This window comes from Aphanomyces astaci (genome assembly GCF_000520075.1).
Source record: "Aphanomyces astaci strain APO3 unplaced genomic scaffold supercont1.29, whole genome shotgun sequence".
NCBI lineage: Eukaryota > Oomycota > Saprolegniomycetes > Saprolegniales > Verrucalvaceae > Aphanomyces > Aphanomyces astaci.
This window is the reverse complement of record NW_009798292.1, coordinates 690911-706269: the sequence shown is the minus strand read 5'-3', so window position 1 is coordinate 706269 and position 15359 is coordinate 690911. Positions and strand designations below refer to the sequence as shown.

The 15359-nt window shown below is 52.4% G+C and overlaps 5 protein-coding genes across 5 annotated transcripts in view; 2 read left to right on the top strand and 3 right to left on the bottom strand.

The window, feature by feature from the left end:
• Nucleotides 1-1849: 1849 nt before the first annotated feature.
• On the top strand, nt 1850-3443 carry H257_10697 (hypothetical protein; the record flags this gene model as incomplete). Its single annotated transcript, XM_009837333.1, has 2 exons — nt 1850-2800; nt 2871-3443. 2 exons carry the CDS (start codon nt 1850-1852, stop codon nt 3441-3443), a joined length of 1524 nt encoding a protein of 507 aa, XP_009835635.1.
• A 143-nt stretch (nt 3444-3586) lies between these two features.
• On the bottom strand, nt 3587-4096 carry H257_10696 (hypothetical protein; the record flags this gene model as incomplete). Its single annotated transcript, XM_009837332.1, has 1 exon — nt 3587-4096. The coding sequence occupies one exon, from the start codon at nt 4094-4096 to the stop codon at nt 3587-3589; it is 510 nt and encodes a 169-aa protein (XP_009835634.1).
• Nucleotides 4097-6564: 2468 nt separating this feature from the next.
• On the top strand, nt 6565-8473 carry H257_10695 (prolyl aminopeptidase). Its single transcript, XM_009837331.1, has 4 exons — nt 6565-7217; nt 7416-7514; nt 7559-7908; nt 8184-8473. The coding sequence occupies exons 1-4, from the start codon at nt 6648-6650 to the stop codon at nt 8335-8337; spliced, it is 1173 nt and encodes a 390-aa protein (XP_009835633.1). The 5' UTR covers nt 6565-6647; the 3' UTR covers nt 8338-8473.
• Nucleotides 8474-10100: 1627 nt separating this feature from the next.
• Nucleotides 10101-12160, bottom strand: H257_10694 (hypothetical protein). The gene is made up of 5 exons (XM_009837330.1): nt 12104-12160; nt 11974-12049; nt 10996-11914; nt 10645-10891; nt 10101-10600 (listed from the first exon to the last, which is right to left on the bottom strand). Exons 2-5 carry the CDS (start codon nt 12038-12040, stop codon nt 10178-10180), a joined length of 1656 nt encoding a protein of 551 aa, XP_009835632.1. The 5' UTR covers nt 12041-12049; nt 12104-12160; the 3' UTR covers nt 10101-10177.
• Nucleotides 12161-12527: 367 nt separating this feature from the next.
• The window catches only part of H257_10693 (hypothetical protein), a gene marked incomplete at its 3' end in the record, with an annotated part of 4950 nt that continues 2118 nt past the window's right edge, over nt 12528-15359 (bottom strand). The window contains exons 2-3 of the mRNA XM_009837329.1: nt 15222-15247; nt 12528-15048 (exon numbers count right to left, since the gene is read on the bottom strand). Coding sequence (XP_009835631.1) covers nt 12528-15048; nt 15222-15247 — 2547 coding nt within the window. The remainder of the gene's footprint in view (nt 15049-15221; nt 15248-15359) is intronic.

Here is a 15359-nt window from a genome sequence, read left to right as displayed (position 1 = left end):
CTTCCTTCGATTTACTGACAAATGGGACAGCGGATCACTCCCCGACATCTCCCCTCCGGACGGACACCCTTCGGGCACCACCGCCGATAACATGGCTAACGGGTGGCGGGCAATCATGTCCAGCTCTCACGGCTCAAGCGAAGCCGGTCGCGACTACGTTCGCACGTCACACCCAGAGTTTCTCCGCGCCATAGCGGGTCGCCTCAAGCACGCCTCCACTTCCCACCTGATGGCCCCGATAACCCCACAGGAACTGACTACGGCGCTCGCACGTATGGCGGGCTCCAAATCTCCAGGACCGGACGGGATCCCCAATGGTTTTTTCCACAAATTCCAAAAGGCCCTCACACCCAGCTTCTTAGCGGTATTCAATAGTATCCTTCTTGGCCACGGGATGCCCCGCAGCTTCAGCGAAGCCGATGTGATACCACTCAAAAAGAAAGGAAACAGCCCCCATGCGCTCGATTACCGCCCCATTGCGTTGCTTAACTCGGCGTACAAACTGTTTGCACAAATCATTGCCCTCCGGCTCCAGCCGCTCCTTCACCAAGCCATTGGAGCGCAGCAGCAGGGCTTTGTCCCAGGCCGCACATTAGCGGACAGCATTGGCCTGCTTCAACGAGCCCTTGAGGAGCAATCCTGCCTCCCCGACACCCCTATGCTAGAGTCCGCTGCTATCATATGTCTCGACATCCAAAAGGCGTACGATAGTCTCGAACGCCCACACCTTGAATGCACCATGTCAGCCATGGGGTTTCCTCCCGCTTTCGTCGTCCTCATCTCCCGCCTGCACGAACACACCACGGTCCGCTTTGTGGTCAACGGAACCAAATCGGCTGCCTTAGCACAGTCCTCGGGTATCCGGCAAGGATGTCCCCTCGCACCGTCACTGTTCATCCTGGGGATGGAACCGTTCCTGGCCTCCCTGCAAAATCTCGCGTGGGACCACGGGATCCTCATCCCTGATGGACCTTCTATCACCCCGTTGATCTGCAACGCCCATGTAGACGACACAGCCCTCTACTTGCGCCACCTCAGCTCTCTTCCCCTACTTCTCGATATCCTCCGTCGGTTCGGCGATATGTCCGGGCTGCGGGTCCAACCCCACAAATCCTTTGGTATCTGCCTAAATAAAGCCCACCACCCCACCCGCCTCCATGACATCCCCTTCATTGAGGGGGGTGGTCGCAGACGGTACCTGGGGCTCCAAGTCGGATTAGGGGGACTAGCAGACGCCAATTGGGAACAGTGCTACAACTCCACGGTACAGCGCCTCCGAGTCGCTAGTTCCAAAACGACATCCCTGCCAGCCCGCGCACGCTTACTGCAGGCCATTGTCCAATCAAAAGTGGCTTTCCTCGCCACGTACATCCCGCCTCCTGCCCCCTAGCTCCGTAAATTCGAGCTCCTCATCTACCGCTTCTGGTGGTGGGGAGTGACTACTATCCGGCCAGGACACCTCCCATCCCATATACCTCGAGCAATCCTTCAGAGACAACGACACGAAGAGGGCTGGGCTCTGCCAGATGTACGCCGGGTGGCCATACAACAGGCATTGCGGCGGTTCATCCAATCCGGAGCCCAACCAGGGCACTGGGCGCGCGGTCTCGCACTCACGACCCTGCGGCTTCCCCACGGAACTAGGTACACCCTCCACCCCGCCACCACCCCTCAGGGTTCCGGACCCTACGAGAACTCGATGAAATACGGCCAAATCCTGGCGAGCACGGCACTCTCCCAACGCATGAAGCGCGCTACGCTGGACCGCGACGCGACCCAGGCCTTCCTACTAGCTGCAAAAACAGCCTGCACATACACCTGGGACCACACCGGCCGCTGCAGCTGCCACATGCCCCCCGAGCTGGTCATCGCGGCTCGTCACCTCCAGATATCCCTTTGCCGCGACACGACTCTGGCCTGGCGGCAATTACTCTGGCACAACCAAGTCACTCACAACGACTGGATCCGCGACCACAATTCGCGCCCGCTCCAGTCTGCACCTTTCGATACCTTCGCGGACGCCTTTCAATCCAACACCACCACCACATACTGGTCCTTCATACCCCGGCACACCGCCACCATACAAGACAAAGCTCACCTCCCCTGGTTCTTCATGCTCAGTGCGGGACTCGGTCTTCAAGCCACGGCCCCACTCCTGAACCCCCAAAGCCGCGTCTGGTTCCCAACGCCTCCTCCTCGCACCAATCTCCGGCAACAGGGCTCTTATGTTAAACGCCTAAGCACCACCATCGGGACACATCTCCACCCCCCTAGCCCCATCGACCACAAGTATGCCGACCGCCGCGCCGCACTATGTGCAGACCTCAATCTCCCGTACCGCCCGGACGCATGGACTCGGCCCTGGCACGCGTCGTATCTCCCTGGCAGCCTCCAATGGTTTCAATACCGATGGCACTTCCAGGCGTTCCGGTTTAAACACTCATCGATAAATCCCCTATGCCCCTATTGCGGGAACCCCGACAAGTCTAGTCACACTTTCTGGACATGCCCCCGTGCGCATGCACTCTGGACTACGCTGCTCCAAATCTGGTACGGGGACGTCGCCGCGAAACCCTCAGATTACATCGCCAACCTTACATCAGCCGAACAACCTCGAGCAGCCCGATGGATGCTCCAAGCCCCCCAGTGGAAAACCCACGGCACGGCGTACGACAACCTCTGCCACCAGGGCTGGACACTCCTCCGATCACTGGGATTTCGCATCCTCTGGACGGAGCGCTGTAAGGCGATCCATGCGGACCCCCTCGCACCACCCGCCCTGCCCTCACACCTTCCAACGGTAGCTATGTCCCACTTCCAAGCACTAGCCACATATCACTCTCACCAACACCACACGCTCCGCGCCGCAGTCTACTCCGCCCTCGTCCAACAATGCCGCCGGGCATCCGCTGGCCCCACCGTCTCACACCACATGCCTATTCCCTCACGCGGCCTCATCCTTTTTGATGGAGCGGCTCGGATGGAAACATGCTGTGGGGGATCCGGTGCCATCGCTATGCCACACCATGCACCATTGCTCAGTGAGTACGACGCCCACTTCCTTGCCACTGCTACGACCAACAACATCGCCGATTATATGCCTGATCAGAGCCCTCACCCTCGCGGTTTCTATGCGCCTTACCCACGTAGAGGTGTGCGGCGACAGCAACCTCCTCATGAATCACTTGCGCGGCCTTAATCGCGTACGTCACTCCGGTCTCCGCGATTCCTACGTCCAAGCGCGCACCCTAGCCTCCACACTCCACTGCGTCTTTGCCCACCGCCCGCGCAAATTCAACCAGGCCGCCGATTTCCTGTCCAAACAGGCCCCGGATGACTGCTGCGACTACGGTACTCACGCGCAAAGGCGTCCTTTGTCACCAAGCGACACCGCTACCTTTTACGACTTCCTTGATCTGGACCTCCTACACAACCCTGGTTAGGTCATCGTCGCCCCCCCCCTTTGAATAGTTTTGTCTGTATAAACTATAATACACCCTCAACAACAACAACAGCTTCCTTTGGGTGTCGTTAAGGGCTTCCCCTTGTGGTACTTCGCATTGTCCATGACAAAGACAGCAGAGGATCACCCAAGTTCCTCCACCTCGTCCAGTAGTTTGCCAAACCAGTTGACGAAATACTCGTGATTGAACATAAAATGGTAGTCTTTCACGGTTCTTCCGTTCTTTTTCCCGCCGACAAAACTGTCGAGGCCCAACAGGTGCGAGGCGTCCGTGCCGTCATCCAGTATCCCAACGATGAAACAATAACGTCGACCCTTGTGCATTGGCTTCGTCTTTGCGATGTCCGTGGGGTCGTAGAGACTGTCGGCATGTCGGGTGTAGTGGTGGTAGATCAAACTCTCGTCTAGGTACACCACCGGTCGTCGGGGAGCTGTCGTGACTGTCGGCACCATGAAGTTGACGTACGGATCGCGGGCTTGCTCCTGCGCTAGGTTCATCCGATACGTTGTGTTGCGAGAGGCCTTGCCACGTGCGTAGCCTTGCTTGTCCAAGAAGCGCTGAACGGCGCACAGACAAGCAACGTGGTTGTTGGAGGTGGCTTCACACCGACACTTACTACTTAGTGGTTTCATATCTTTACATATCTAGGAAGAGATCCAAATAGTGATGGTTGTAGAAACATCTTATACGATATACATATATTCACTCTTGAACAATCTACTTTGTGCCTACTCCTTACTTCCAAAGTCTAAGAGTGGTCTTTGGCTCCATCGGCAACGGTGACCACGTGGGCATCATGCAGCAAGGCGAGAACGTCCTTCGCCATAGTGCGCGTGCGGGTGACAGATCGATCGCGGACAAAAGTCTGCACAAGATCCCGAACTACACGTGTGTTTGGCACGCGTGAATGATGAGTTATCGTGTTGGATGGTAGCTTCGCGACTGTGACATCTCCTGTTTGTATGTACTCAGCCAGAACCGCTTTAACAGTACGTGTACTTCGACCAAGCAGCCGGGCTATGGTGCCAGCTCTTAGACTTTGGAAGTAAGGAGTAGGCACAAAGTAGATTGTTCAAGAGTGAATATATGTATATCGTATAAGATGTTTCTACAACCATCACTATTTGGATCTCTTCCTAGATATGTAAAGATATGAAACCACTAAGTAGTAAGTGTCGGTGTGAAGCCACCTCCAACACCAGCGACATCCCACAGTATTGTCTTCCCGCAGAGTAGCTTGAAGGCACAGAATGTCAAGCTTCTCGTCGTATGTGAGGATGCGCTGACGGCGCTGCTTAACGAAGTCCTTCATACGCTGTATTGTGACAACGACCATGGTGTCGATTTGGTTTTTTGGTAATTACACCCTCAATTTTTGTCCGATCGTACTGATTCGCGTGGGAATCGCTGCGCTAATCATTACGGTGATTTTGGCGGTAATTTCATCGAAATCGGACATGAATTGCAAAAGTTAGAGCAAATTTAGATATTTTGTGAGCTTTTTGTACGGATGTCGTCGATTTTCGGTATTTTATCCGTATCACGATGATAAAGGCATGGAGGTTTGACTGGCTCGTCTAAATCAAAATAATATTTCTGTTGTGCACTATGTAAAACTCAAATTTCACAATATATTAGTTTTCGATGGAATCGTTAACACTGTAACGAGTTTGTTGTGCATGTTATTGTGCAGTGTATCCTGTTTTAGAGGATACGGGTGGCATTGTTTTATTGGGAACATTTCGACGACTATAACGCAAAATATTTCGCATGAATTGGCCAAGCCAATCGAGAGATATGGTGCAAGTCATCTAAAGACTACAGATCGGCCATCCTCAGGGGGAGACGTTTTACTATTAAACGCCTCGGTTCTTTCAGTTAAACCCACGAAATCTTGACGTTAAATCATTATTAGTTACGTTTTTTACCTGGTAATTAGGTTAAACATTGTGAATAATCCGGATACAATGAAAACGTTCGTACGGATAAGTTCTGTATACAAAGACCAATATATACTTGATACTCCTTTTCGGCCAAAATGTACCTGGTTCCATATATCTCCGTACAAAAAGGCCGGTTGGTTTAAATTCTATTACTCGATCAAATTTTCACCAATCCAAAATCTGAACCGTAACTACTGTTGGTCTTGTCCAGTTCTATCGTTATTACGGTATATTTTCCTAAATAATTTTCGGGATGTGTTCCGGCTGAAGTTCATTGAAGGTGCGCCTCAAAGAAGGGGTTGAGCCGGTGAAGTCGGGTCAATACAAAGTTGGAATAGCTGTCGAAAGTCAAGGCATTTATTTGTAGTCCTTAGGTGACTTGCACCATACATCACTACATCTCTGGTGGGGGTCGATGCTCTCGCGGACTATTAATACAAATTTCAAGACAAAAAAATCGAGTGAGTATACTTTAATCAAGTGAAATGAAGGATACAACTGATGGGGAACAGAGTAGTAGGTAGTATAATTAAACCAAGATAAAATAGTGCCCCGACGACGATTGCTAGTGGAATGACGGCCACCGATGCATCCAATGACGCCCGCTTTGACGACGCCGTGCGACCGCCCGCCGTCACAGTCAGAACGTGGAGCCCTATCACTGCTTAGGTACGACTTTATTCGCACTTAACAGCTCGGGTATTAAAAAGTTCAAGGATGGAGGATGACTTGAAGAATTGAGGTATTTGATTGGATATGACATTATCACATACCAGTACAGTAGTACTGTATTCACAGGCAAGAAAAGAGTTCAAGGTGTGCATCCTGTTGAAGTGAGTCAAGTAGTTATTGTGGTTTTGCAAATGGGAATATTCCAATGAAATAACCAATAATTCTATTGGAATATCCAAGGCCGCGACTTTTTGCAAATCAGCATGTATTTCAAAACCTAGCCAACTCCACTCTTTGGAACACGCACTACCAGCGTCACTTGGGGGCTGCATGCGTTATCTTCGAGTGGGGGATTGATGATACCTCTTTTATGGGATCTAAATCATGTTGGATCGTGAAGCGATGGGGTGGCTTCGTTTGTTGCTGGCCTGCTAGATCTGATGGAATAGTCAGCCTTTCTAACTCGAAATTTGACTGAAATTTTCCCGAAATGTTTCACTGGATTATTTCATTGGAATATTCCCATTTGCAAACCACCCTATATATTGTGGCCACTGTGTGATTTGACATGTGGCGCAAAGGTCTGTCTAGTGTTCGACGCGTCGTTAGCCGCAAGGCTCCTCGTGGAGCCATATTTGCCCTTCCGCTAGCTGGCGCTTCCGGCAATTCCTCCACGAACATCGTCGGAATATCTGCGCTCTTGAGCGCCGTGGCGTTCAGTTCGGTTGCCGCGACCACGAAAAACGACTCGGTGAACAAGTGGGACTTGCCAGACAAGTCGCAGTGCTCTGTCGAAGACTTCTTGTATCCGACCATCGAACCGTATTCCACTGGGCGTTTGCAAGTATCCAAGACCCACTCGTTGTACTACGAAGAAAGCGGGAATCCCAACGGCAAGCCCGTCATCCTCGTGCACGGCGGACCTGGCGGAGGGTGCACCCCGGTCATGAATCGATTCCACGACCCAGCCGTGTACCGCATCATCGCGTTGGACCAGCGCGGGTCCGGCCGCAGCCTCCCGCACGCGTCGCTCGAGGACAACACGACGTGGCACTTGATTTCCGACATGGAGGCACTGCGAGAGCATTTAAACATTGACAAGTGGCAAGTGTTTGGCGGGTCCTGGGGCAGCACCTTGGTATCTATATTCATTCATCTATTTACATCCATTTTCCATATTCATTCATCTATTTACATCCATTTTCTATATTCGTTCATCTATTTACATCCATTTTCTATATTCATTCATCTATTTACATCCATTTTCTATATTCATTCATCTATTTAAATCCGTTTTCTATATTCATTCATTTATAAATATTTACTCGCTGTGTAGTCGACGGCATATGCGGAAACGCACCCGACACGCGTGACCGAGTTGGTCTTGCGTGGCATTTTCCACCTCCGCGACAAAGAAGTCCAATTTTACTATCAGGTACTACTACTACTAGTAATACTAGTCCAATCATCGGCTGGTAGAGCGGCGCCAACTTTTTGTACCCGGATCGATGGGAAGCCTATCGCGACGCCATCCCCGAGGACGAACGCCACGACTTCCTCACGGCATACCACAAGCGCCTGACGAGTCCGGACGAAAGCGTCCGGCTGGCGGCTGCGCTGGCGTGGACGACGTGGGAGCTGTCCACGAGCAACCTCAAGCCCCCCGTGGATGCCGTCGACAAGTCCATGAAGAACGCGCGGTTCGCGGAAGCCTTTGCCCGCATCGAGAACCATTACTTTGTGAACAAGGGCTTTTTCCCCACGCCAAACTTTTTGATCGACCAAGTGCACAAGATTCGGCACATCCCCACCGTGATCGTGCAAGGCCGGTACGTCGTCATCTATTCTTCAAAAAAGAATAGAAGAGTCTTGTATATTGTGCTTTCGAGTGAAATTTCATTGTGTTGTGGTTTCTCGTTGGAATTTAAATCGATTTGATTGGCAGATGAGCTCAAAATTATTAGCCAATCAAAACCTTCTCAATGAAATTCAACCAATCATATCGATTGTGGATCGGTTTGGTCGGTGCGATTCGATTGCACCCCCCCTCAAATTTGAATCAAATCGACAATAGATGATTAATATTATTTTACGTGGACTGTAGCTATGACGTGGTGTGCCCGATGGTCACGGCGTGGGAATTCCACAAGGCGTTCCCCGAAGCCGACTTGCGCGTCGTGCAAACCGCGGGCCATTCCGCCGGCGAGCCCGGGATTGCGGCCGAATTGGTGCGCGCCACCGACCAGTTCAAGCCCTAGTAGTACTAGTAGTACTATTAGTACAGTGTAACGTTACCTGTGTTGTTATGTGGCATCTATACTAGATGTGCATGATTGGTACTTTGCCGTTTTTCCGACTTGTCCCTATTACTATGGTGCACTCCATCTATAAAACACCAGCTACTTTTCAGAAGTACTATATCGTCGCCCCAGTTTAGTATTTAAATACTATAAAAAGGCACATGGAATCGACAGAACACGATGCAAGAGAAAACGAGATGTGTGGCTCAGGTCTAGAATTTAGAGTTGATAAAGCAATGACAATGAAGTAGTACTAATGGCAATGAAGTAGTACTAACGTTAACGTTATTGTGGATTCGGTACAAGTTTCCAGACCCCGTCGAATAATAGAATATCGCGCCGCGGAATCGAATAATCACGAATCGACGCGATTGGCTAATCCAATTTTGAGTGGATTTGATTGGCTCTTACAGAATGGACATGTATATTCAACCAATCAAAACTCGAGCGAGATTCAATATGATTGATGACTAGCTAGACAAACCACGCGAATTTTGAAAGTTCATAGCGAATTCACAATACGTAGTTCACCTTTTCCCGTGGCACTTCATCGAAGTCGTAGAGCGCATAACTATTTCCATTGCATACAAATCAAAAATATCGCATCGTTCAACATTGAAGTATGCTCCGTGAATTATATTTTCGCACCATACATGCAGAATCCCTTGATTCGAATTAATGGCGGAGCAATAACCCTCCAATGAACCGATAAAAATCCGACCAGAAATGATTCCGAAAATCGATGCACTACCTTCAGCTTGTATTGTGCATCAATTTACCCGTACAACATCCCAACGACGTCCACATACATTTATACACCTAACACATTGGCCGCGGAAGGAACCAATTCCGATTGGAATACGGTAATACATCATCTTGGCGCAAGGCCTGTATGTTCTTTTTTTGCTGGTTTCTTGTATACTAGCGATTCGTTTGGGTTTCCTGGCATGCTTTATAACGAACGTTACGGATAAACATGGTTCCCAACTAATATTGGTACTCCGGAGTTCAATATCAAATTGGACTGGCACTGCCAATCGAATCGACGAAGCAAAATCGACGCCGCAGTAATCGAGGGAGCGAAGTAGTAGCCAATGAAAATTTCAAAATATAACTTTGATCAATCAAATTACAGGCGTATAAGGTGCATTGCCAAGCTTCTCCATTTCACAGAGTTCAACATTGTAACATTTATATACTCTAGAGTACTTCCAAGTATGTATCGGACAAGAGTCACAGTGAGTATATTTACAGTTAGTGTATTTTTACCCAAAATTTGGCTGACTTTTGTGCTGATTCGCCAAATCTATCGATCGATTACTTGTACTGATTTTGTTTATCAAGTGTTGTCCTGTGGTGATTGTAATCACACTAATTCAAGTCACACACTAATTTGACGTTGATGATGGTTTCCTGCAATCTGATTGGCTCATATTCTTCTGCTCTTCTGTGCCTTTATTTGGTTGTGTCGGTGGATTCATTTTTCTCCATGTGTCGCTCCAGTTTAGAATAATCACAACAATATTGTGCTTTCGAGTGAAATTTCTTATTGTGGTGTGGTTTCTCGTTGGAATGTAAATCGATTTGATTGGCTACTTCAGAAGAGCTCAAAATTTTTAGCCAATCAAAACCTTCTCAATGAAATTTAACCAATCAGATCAATTGTAGATTGGTTTGGTCGGCGCGATTCGATTGCACCCCGTCCCCAAATTTGTATCAAATCGACAATTTCTAAACGTTGAATAACGTTAAGCTTGGACACCGCATTCCCGTTTTAAATAGATTATGATCGACACTTCTATGGAGTGTCGTCGTTCGCATGTCGAGTCGACTCTTTGTCGGCATAATTGCGCACGAAATGGCGGCACACGGCCATGAGCTGACTGGCGTTGGCCCTCTCGGCGGCCTCCATCAAGAACCCGACGTTGTCCTTATCTAGAGCTAGCTGCAGTTGTCGCTCGCATACTTGCTTGAGGTGGTCCAGCATGTACTGGTCAGCCGCCACGAGCAGCTCCAGCAGGTCTTCCCACCCCATTTCACCGACAACGTGGCCCGAGTACACGTACGCCATCATGGCTTCAAATCCACCGCGGGACATGTTCGGAATCACAATCGCCGCCGCCGATGCTTCCCGAAAGCCAGCGGAAAACATCGCGCGGAAGTGGTCGCTGGCCATGGACAGCACCAACTTGTGGGCATACACGACATGGCCTTCCACAATCTACATACAGATCTCAGTATAAAATCGAATCTGCGACAACGTACGAACGAGATGTCTGAAAACGTGGGCGAATTCGCATACGGCCGCAGTGCGCTGTTAAAATCCATGGGGGCGGCGAGCGCCACGACCGCCTGTGGCGACGGGTCCGTGTCCAGGACATGCATGTCATTGAGGTACTCGTTGTGGTGGCTGCCTCCAAAGATGAAGAGGCGGCGGCCGACCACTGTGCACGTGTGGCCAGCGCGTCGGCTCGGTCCCACGCCTTCGACGGTCACAACCCGAGGGTCCCGTCTACACGGCCAACCTCGTCTCAGATATATCATCTCATTTCGTCCTCGTCTCAAGCAGCAGGGATATGTATGTATGCACACGGCAAATCATAGATATGGACGTACGGTGCGTGAGGAGAATCGAATGGTCGTGCATCGTTGGGGTTGGCGTCGCTGGCCAAGTCACTGGAACAACCTGTGGACGAAAGATAGGCTGGAGGAGTACAGGTCGAGTGACCAGAAGGCACAACGGGCGTCCAATGGGTGGAGGTTTGATCAGTGTCCAACACGTGGAGGTCGCTGAAGCATTTGGCTGGGAACGGGTGGTTGGGGGAGCTGCCGTACCCGCCAAAGAGAAAAAAGCGGCGGCGGACAGCCACAAACGTCATGCCTGCTCTGGGGAAGGGCAGCATCATGCTTCCCTCGGAAGATGGCGAAATCGACGTCCATTGCCAGGTTGTGGTGTCCAGCATGTGAAGGTCGTTGAGGCGATGCGTGCCGTTCCATCCACCAAACACAAACAACCGATGGTCCAGAACGGCCGAGCTGTGATTCGCGCGGGGACTCGGAGGGGTGCCGTGGGTCGTGGGACGGCTCCAGTGGCGCGTGGGGAGGTCGAAGAGGTGGAGGTCGTTTAGGTACTCCTTGCCATCACCGCCGCGAAACACGAGCAGGCCGTTGATGTTGGGAAGGTAGTCGGTCGTGTGCATGTTGCATGGGCCGGGAGGGGTGCCGGTGGTGATAGGCGACTCCCATCGCATCGAGTTGACGTGCAGGATGTGCAGGTCGTTCGCAGCATGGGGACCGCTGCCAAGCCACCCGCCGAGGATATAGATGCTGTTGTGCGCCAGCGTCGCAGTGTGGCCGTTGCGGCTGGCTGGAAACGCTGCAGACAATGAAGGAGGCGTCGAGTCTTGGTTGGAGGATCTAGGGTCTGTGTAGGTTTCCCACGACAGCGTGTCGCAGTCGAATATGTGCAAGTCGTTGTGGTTGCGGCGGCCATCGTACCCGCCAAACACAAATATCCGAGAGCCCACAAGGGTTGCTACGAGTGCCATGAGCCGGTGATGAAGGAGATCACACCAACGTAGATGGTGTGCTCACCAGTGTGGTTCTTTAGTGTGGGGACCGAGGGCGCTATGTGCTTCATGTCTTCCCAGCGCATCGTCATGCTAGTCGTCTACTACATCGTTGCCCATTACCACCATCTACGTGGAAGAAGAGATGGAAGTACCGTGGACGTCGACGCGGTGGTAACAGGGATATTGCAACGCGACCAAATTGTTTCGGCCAAATGAAGAAGGAAGAAGGCGGAATAGAATTCCCTTAATTATATCCCAACACTATGATTTCCTTGTCTCGGATTGGCTGAAAATAGTATTGCACAACGGATTTATGAATTCTAACTCTCTGGCACTCAACCCACAGCATGATCGACCTGCTGTCGCGGCTGCCTCTTGGCAGGCCAGCAAGCTGGAGATGCACTTCCCAGGACGTGAATCCATCCACCTGCATTGCGCATGCTCGTTAGCTGTACACTAACGCAATCTGAATAGCTCCTCGCCTCGGTAGTGCAGTAGAGCCCTCGGATAACATTGAAAGCACACCAACACGCAACATACAGCGACATTCATCGTATACACACAACCACGACTTGTTTACAGGTGGCGCTTGGAGTTGGTATCGACGATGCGAATCGTGTTCATGGGGCTGTCGTCACCACCACTGTTGTGAAGTGAAACGGCGTTCTTTCCGCCCGATGAGTGCCCGTGGTCTTCCGTGTCGCGCAGGGAGATGGTGTAGTTGCCGCAGCCAGACTCAATCTCGTGGTCGTGGAGGGTCGGCATGCCTGTGACGCTATCATGCTCGTCCTTGGCCCACGCGGACGCGTACGTCCAGAGCATGTACAGCTGGCGGATGAACATGACGACAAACACAATGATGAGGAGGATTACGACGGCGTAGGACAAGTTGAGCTGGGTGTCGTTGGAGATCGAGTCGCCGGCGAGGCCACACGCGAGCGAGAACACGACCAAAATGAGCACTTGGAAGCCAATGGCGAACTTGAAGTGCACGTTGCACACGAACGGCTGCAGCACAAACATGCTCACCAGGTACAAAGCGTGCACAATCACGAGGCAAAGGAGCTGGACGAAGGCGTCGCCGGTGACGGCGGCCACCAATATACCCGTGAGGAACTGGACGAGGGCGCCGGCGGCAAAGAAGAGGCGACTCGTGTAGTGGTAGTTGGAGTAGACGACACCCCACACCACGCGGGTGCGCCACTTGGACAGACCGGCTTCGGTGAGCGACTGCAGCGCGTACATGCCGTAGAGTACCGAGCCAACGACCAAGGCCAGCGTCACAAGGGACAGTATCGCATATATGTGGGGAAACCCGGCGGTGGACGCATCCTGCAGCACTTCAAACATGGAAATCATAGACAGGGGGAGGATGGAGAAGAACCCGACGAGCACGCACATGCCGAGGAGGCGGCGCGAGATGCTGCGGAAGCTCACGGACCGCTTGTGCGAGTCGGTCGTGTCCGAGTGGAACGGGTTACCGCGCTGGGCCACCCACTGCGAAATCAGCGCAGTACAGATCACAAACACCATGAGCACCGCGATGACCACGAGCACGGCTACCCATACCCGCATGAACCAGTCCTTATCATTCACGTCCGAGCGCAACGAAAACTGAATCTTGCCCTGGGCGTCGTACGTGGACGACTCCACGAGCGACCGGCCGCCGCCGATCGCGACGAGTTGGGAGCTGGACACGGCCGCGTTGTTCGAGTCGGCAGACGGAGACCCGCGGATCAAAAATACAAGCCAGCTGAGCGAGTCGAGAAAGCTGACGTAGAACTTGTGGGGCACTTTGGTGTTTTTAGCGAGGGAGAGCACGCCCACTTGCTGGATGAAGAAGACAAAGGCCGGGAACTCCCACGAGTTGGGCGCGGCGAGGCGGTCGGATGGCGAGTCGGGCAGGATGTACGATGGATTCATGGCGATGAACTGGAAGAAAGCGAGCAACACCAGCGTGATGCCGACCACGGACGAGCTCACGTACCGCAGCGTCTGCTCGGTTTTGGACTCGTACCCAGAGGTGATGGTGGCCTTGATGTCCTGGATCTCTTCGTCAGTCTTGCCCGCCAAGTCGTCGCGGCGCTTGTCTTGGCGGTTGCTGTTGTTGTCCGGTGCGACCTCCTCGCCTTGGAGCTTGCTGCCGTCTCCGTTCGGGGCACCGGGGACCGCCACCTTGGGCACAGACGTCTTCTCGACCAGCGATTCCAGCGGGGCTTGGGTCGTCGAGAGGGTCGGCGACCGCGTCGTGCCGTTCAGGAGCTCCTGCGACACGACGCTGGCCGTCACGGGCAGCTCGGTGGTCGCCACGACGATGTCGGTGGGAAGGATCGTGAACGTCTTGGGGGGGGCGGACGTGGCCACGTCGGTGGTGGCAGGGGCGCTCGTAGTGACAGGGGCAGCCGAGGTCACGGCGGTACCCGTGGTAATAGGAATGTCAGTAGTGACAGGAGTAGTGACAGGGATACCCGTGGTGATCGGAACGTCAGTAGTGACAGGAATGCCAGTGGTCACAGGGGCAGCCGACGTGACAGCAGTACCCGTGGTAATAGGAACGTCAGTAGTGACAGGAATCCCAGTGGTCACAGGCGCAGCAGTAGTAACAGGGACGCCGGTAGTGATTGGGACATCTGTAGTGACAGGTATGCCAGTAGTGACTGGCGCAGCAGTAGTGACAGGAACCCCAGTAGTGATTGGGACATCAGTGGTCACAGGAATACCAGTGGTAATAGGCGCAGCAGTAGTGATAGGGACGCCGGTAGTAATAGGAACGTCAGTGGTCACAGGTGCAGCAGTGGTCACCGGGACAGCAGTAGTGACAGGTGCAGCAGTAGTAATAGGAACGTCAGTGGTCACAGGTATACTAGTGGTCACAGGTGCAGCAGTGGTAATAGGCGTAACAGTAGTGACAGGGACGCCGGTAGTAATAGGAACGTCCGTGGTCACAGGTGCAGGAGTGGTCACAGGCGCCACAGTAGTGATAGGGACGCCGGTAGTAATAGGAACGTCAGTGGTCACAGGTGCAGCAGTGGTCACCGGGACAGCAGTAGTGACAGGTGCAGCAGTAGTAATAGGAACGTCAGTGGTCACAGGTATACTAGTGGTCACAGGTGCAGCAGTGGTAATAGGCGTAACAGTAGTGACAGGGACGCCGGTAGTAATAGGAACGTCCGTGGTCACAGGTGCAGGAGTGGTCACAGGCGCCACAGTAGTGATAGGGACGCCGGTAGTAATAGGAACGTCAGTGGTCACAGGTGCAGCAGTGGTCACCGGGACAGCAGTAGTGACCGGTGCAGCTGTCGTGATAGGAACGTCAGTGGTCACAGGCGCAGCAGTGGTTACAGGTGCAGCTGTAGTGATAGGAACGTCAGTGGTCACAGGCGCAGCAGTGGTTGGTGGAGCTGTAGT